Genomic DNA, 5,642 nt, shown 5'->3' on the forward strand with positions numbered 1-5,642 from the left:
GCAGTTCTTAGGTTAGTTTCTTTACTGGATTTTATTTCTGCTTCTTAGGGCCAAGTTGAAATAATTCTTTAAAGCTTTTTATGTAAGGTTGGGCAATACTTCTCTAGACACCCTCTTCCCCTTTCCAAGCTCTCACCTTCAGCAACAGAAATGTCTCATAACTAATCAGTCTCCTTTTCCTATTTTTCAGATTTTTTTAAAAATCCTCTCCTCGGGATATTTTTCCATTGATTTTCAGATAGAGTGGGAGGGAAGGAGAGAGGGGGAGGAGAGAAGAGAGAGAGAGGGAGGGGGAGAGAGGGAGAAAGGGAGAGAGGGAGAGAGAGGTCACCAGGGTCAGGGATCACCAGGGATTGCACCACAACCGAGGCACATGCCCTTGACTGGGGATTGAACCCACAACTCTTTGGTCCACAGGCTGACACTAACCGCTGAGCCAAACCAGCCAGGACCTATTTTTCAGTTTTAAGGTAGTAATGCATCATTTCAGCCAGCCTTGGTGTTTGGCTCAAATGTGTTATTCAGTTTGGACCTCAGCCTTGACCTTTGGAAGGCTGAATGGCCAAATGCCTATTTCAACATTATTCCTGGCATCCCTAAATTTGGCTGTGATCAAGATCATGTGAAGAAATTGGTGACTGTCAAACCTAATCAGTTTAAGCATTGATAAGGAGAACAAGGCAGGTCATTTCAATTTGTGACTAATATCTGAACAGTCCCTTTCAAATAGTGAGGGACATTCTAGATAAAACTTGGAGTAATATTTTTCTTAAGAACTTTTAAAAATCTTGAAATTCTATCACTCAGTAGAAGCCTAAATGCATATTAAGAAAACTGCTGTAATAAATTAATGGTTATGGAAGCTTATATTATACACATAATAATAATAATAATAATAATAATAATAATAATAAAAATCCTCACAGGAGCATACTTTTTCCATTGATTTTTTTCTTTTTTTTGGTACATGCTCCTAGCGGGAACTGAACCCAGGACTCTATGGTTTGCAGGCTGACGCTCCAGCCGCTGAGCCAAACCAGCCAGGGCTCCATTGATTTTTTTTCCGGATAGAGTGGGAGGGAGGAAGAGAGAGAAACATCCACATGAGAGAGATATATCTACTGGTTGCCTCCCGCACAACTCTGACCGGTGGTGCTGGGATGGAACCTGCAAGCCAGGTACATACCCTTGGGTGGGAATCCAACCCACAACTCTGGTCCATGGATCGACACTCTAACTTCTGAGCCAAATCAGCCAGGGCAATACAAAATAATTTTTGAGAATTTTCACATAAACATTTAGGAAAATTAGTTGACAATATAAATATTGGAGAGAGTGTATAACTTCAAGAAGAACCTTATATGCTTTTTGAGACAAAAGTATTTATAACAATTTAGTAACTAGTACAAGTACTATTTCATTTAACAACTAGTACAAGGCAGAACAATAAAAATTAGATTATATCAATTCTGTCTATAATTTCATTATATCACAATCTTTGTAGAATTGATTGTTATATTAGCATTTATCATATTAAATAAAGTCATCCTTAAGAACTATACATTTTAGGAGGAATTTTTTATTGAGGTATAATTTACATACAGTGAATACACAGATATTAAGTGTACAGCTCCATGAGTTTTCACAAAGTAAACATATCCAAACCAAGAAAGAACATGTCCAACTTATCTCTTACTCCTGCCCAGTTAGTACTCCCTAAGGTGATTTTTACCTCTGTTGCCACAGATTACTTTTTTTTGTTGTTGTTAATTCTCACCTAAGGAAACTTTTTTCATTGATTTTTAGGAAGAGTGGGGGGGGGGGGGAGAGAGAAATATTGATGTGAGAGACACATCAGTTGGTTGCTTCCCACACATGCCCAGACCGGGGTCAGAAATCAAACCTACAGTCCAGGTACATGCTCTTGACTGGGAATTGAACCCTGGGACCCTTGGTGCGCAGGCCAATGCTCTAACTACTGAGCCACACAAGCCAGGGCAGATTACTTTTTAATTACGTTTAATTTTTAGTTATTTAATACTGTTTGGAGTCTTTCAAGAAAAAGTCCTACTTCAAAATTCTTCTCATTTTGAGAGGATGCATTAAAGGTATAATTTTAACGAATTAAAAAATGTATGAGGATGATGTCTTCAAAATCATAATATCCACAAGGAAAATCATCAATAAAAAATACATGAAGAGTTGTGAAAAAAAAAAAAGGTGAAGAGAAAAAAATCAGCTGTCCCTAAGTATCTTGTACCTCAGTTGAAAATCTATTTAGAATGATATAATATAGTGACCAAAGGATATATAGATTTTACACTCAGCCATTTGGCCACAATGTGTATTTCATGTACCTCTTCTTTCAACTCTACGTGATGTATTTAGTGTATCTCTACTTTCAAGATGTAACTTATAGGTCCACTCTGCTTGAATTGTTCGATGTTCTTTTCTCCTTTCTCTTGATCATCCCTTTCCTACCTTCTCTCCTGATTGTCTCAAACCACCCAGCCCACCTAACAGGTCTCTGCCTGCTGACGCATCCTCCAGCCAATGAACATTGTACCAGCAGAAGAGAGCTCTCAAGGAGAACTGAGTGCAGTATTTGTCTTGGTCTGCGTATTTGCCAAAGGTGGATATGAGTGGACAGGGATATTTCTATTAGTATTACCATGGCTACTTCTAGTTACCATCATTGAATGCTTACCAGTGCCTGAGGCTGACTAAGGCTTCATAAATGCCATTTCTAAATCTCCCTGCAATCCTGTTGGGTAGATGGTATTGCTCCCATTTTTCTATGTGGAAACACAGCTGCAGAGAGTTACAGCAGTTGGCTCCAGGTCACATATCCATGAACAGCTGAACCAAGGTTTACACCCAGTTCCATCTGGCTCCAAAGCTTCCTCTGACTCTGGTAAGAAGGCAAGGAGCACTAGAACTGTTAGAAGGATAGGCAGAGAATAGACTCCCAGCTGGGGAGGGAAGGTCTAACAACTTAGCTAAAGGAGGGCTAAAGGTGCTAAAGGAGGGCAGGCAGGGTGGGCAGGGGCATGGTGCCATTGGTCTGGGATTGAGATAAAGGGAGAGAGAAGAGACTGGTAATGGCCAGAGCTGCAGGCAGTGCAGGAGAGGCTATCAAGACCAGGCAACACAAAGCCCTCGCTTCTCCAGCTCTGCTCACTAGGGAGGGAGAAACGGTGTCTGCGGCCCAGGGGGATAGGGAGGTGGCATTTCCACATCTCCACCTCAATGGCCTGGGCTGACTGCCAGAGGGGAGAGTCGGAGAAGCACTGAGGCAGGAGAGATGATTATCAGGAGGAAGGAAGCTCTGGCAGCTTCCACCAGCCTGTTTGTGACAAGCAGGCTCTGTTGCTGGAAGTCCCTTGAGGTCAAGGGAAATGTGACCTGGAGGAGGGGGGTGAAGCTGGGATACTCCCCTTACCCTATGCCTTCAGGCTGAGGAGCTTTAGCCAGAGAGAGGCCCAGGGTCCAGGCTGGAAAGCAGTGGGCTGGAGAAGGGGGAGGACAGTTACAGAGGCAGAGAGACAAAGAATGAATTAAGATCCCTGGAGCATCTCATAAATAGTCTCTTGGCTAGAGAGGTAATGACCTTTAGTGCAGTCAACAGAGTAACTGGCTCTTCAGAGCTCTCAGGGTGCATTTCTCCATGGGTGAACTCTTACCTACTTCTCTTGTCCCTGCAGAGGTCTCTCCTTTTTCCTCCGATGGTAAAGTGTACTGTCCGTAGAGGGAGGAGACTTGGGTTCAAGTCCAGGTGCTGTTACTAACCAATTTCACAAGCGCTTTAATAATCAAGCTTTCTGAAATCTCAATGTCCTCCTGCCTAAAGAAGGCAAGTCATCAAGTCTGTGTCACAAGGGACTCACGTGGCTACACCACGAAAACTATGAAATGCTATGAAGTGGTGCTTTGCCTGTACAGATGCCACCTCAGCACCACATCAGAGCTGGGGACGGTTTCTGCTAGGAACAGAAACAGCTCTGTCCAGGAATCCACCCCCCCCCCCTTACATCTACTCCCCCCTCTTGTCGTGCTGCCACGGTGATGGGGCAGGGGAAAGATATTCAGGCACAGACCAGGGAACCCCCACCCCGAGCTCACTCAGCTCTTCTCCTGGAAAGAAGTTTCTGGGAAAACCATGACAAAAAGATAAAAGGCCATCTCTTCCGGAGCTTAGCCATCAAGGTATAGGCCTCAGCGGCCGCTCAGCCTCTCTGAACAGGCTGAGCTAGGAAAGGCCCCAAGAAATGAAGGGAGGGGAACCTCCTGGGCATAGGAAGAGCAGCGCAGAAGCCTGGAGAGGAAATGAAAGCCCAGCCCAAGAGAGAGAAAGGCTGGAAACCTAAACAACGCCGTCCAAGTGCACAGGGACCAGGTGGAATTTTCCAGAGTCCCCTTTCTGGGGAGGGTCACAGGCAATGATGTAAGAAGCGTGCAGTTTTGTCTCTTTGTACCTGCAGGCTGGGTACTTCCCCGAGATGAGATCACACTGGGTCAGGGACACAGGCTCTTTGCTCTGGTGGCAGTTTTTATGGCCGTTCTTGCAGGCTGTGACGGAGGTCTGGCAGGTGGCGGCCACACTAGAGAAGGATTCATGCAGGAAGGTGTTGAGGCCTTTGCAGTGTTTTGTGTGCTTGTTGATGTTGTCCATTGCCCCTTTGCATCCCTGGGGGCTGGGCTGCACATGCTGAATTTCAAACCACTGAGCTGAGGTCATGTGTTTGGGCTTGGCGCTGACTGGGACCTGGGCCACCCACAGCCCCAGCAGCAGGAGCAGCAGCAGAGAGCAGCATCCTGCTCTGGCTGGGACCATCTCTCTTGGGGGGTTAGAGTCAGAACGGAGGGCTAGGGTCGCTGAGGACAAAGAGTAGGTGGCGTTTAGTTGGGATATGAGCCTCCCTATCCTTGCTCCTAGCTAATCTCCATTACCCTTTGCTTTCTCACCCTGGGTCTGGGTCTCATCCCTTCCTTGTGACCTCAGTCCCTAACCCTATCCCCCGTCTTGCCCTGTAGTCTGTCTTCTTTCTGCCCCCTTTCCCTCCCACTCTGTTCTAACTTCTCTCACTCAAGTCCCATCCTGTTTGTGTCCCTACGTCCCCACCCCTTTCTCTGGGTCTCATCCCCTCCATGACCCCATCCCCATCTCCTCTGTATCCCCATTTTGTGCTTCCACCCCCAGATGCTTTTTCTTTCTCCTACATATGTCCCCATTTCCTCCACAATGAGTCCCTCCTTTGTCTATCTTGTTGCTCACTCGAGTGTGCTCCCATCTTGTCAGAACCCATCTCTTCTCTATCCAGTCTCCTCACCTCTTCACTGGGTCCTTGCGCTGTGGCTTCCGCTCCTGCTCAGGGACTGAGGATGCACCTCCCACTGCCGGGCCTCAGCTCTCTGAGGGCCTCTTCTCAGGGCCTCTTTCAAAGCTGGCCTGGGCTGTGCTGTGTCAGTTTTGGTGTGGGCTGGGGAGCATTCCTGCCTCAGGAAATGAATCAGGTGCTTGCCTCTCTGCTTCCATGTCTGAAATAAGCTGATACCTATGGAGCTAGTGTACCTGCCTAAACCTGTTTGGCAATGAGGAAGCTTGAATCTTCACGCTCAAAGGCTAGATTTGGCCTCTGGCC

General features: G+C 46.1%; 1 protein-coding gene across 1 annotated transcript; it reads right to left on the reverse strand.

Moving 5' to 3' along the window:
- Positions 1-4,363: 4,363 nt before the first annotated feature.
- On the reverse strand, positions 4,364-4,834 carry LOC118637267 (ribonuclease 7-like). The gene has a single exon (XM_036272551.1). It carries the CDS (start codon positions 4,832-4,834, stop codon positions 4,364-4,366), a length of 471 nt encoding a protein of 156 aa, XP_036128444.1.
- Positions 4,835-5,642: the final 808 nt, after the last annotated feature.

The sequence above is a fragment of the Molossus molossus genome, unplaced genomic scaffold (genome assembly GCF_014108415.1).
Source record: "Molossus molossus isolate mMolMol1 unplaced genomic scaffold, mMolMol1.p scaffold_m16_p_1, whole genome shotgun sequence".
Lineage (NCBI taxonomy): Eukaryota > Metazoa > Chordata > Mammalia > Chiroptera > Molossidae > Molossus > Molossus molossus.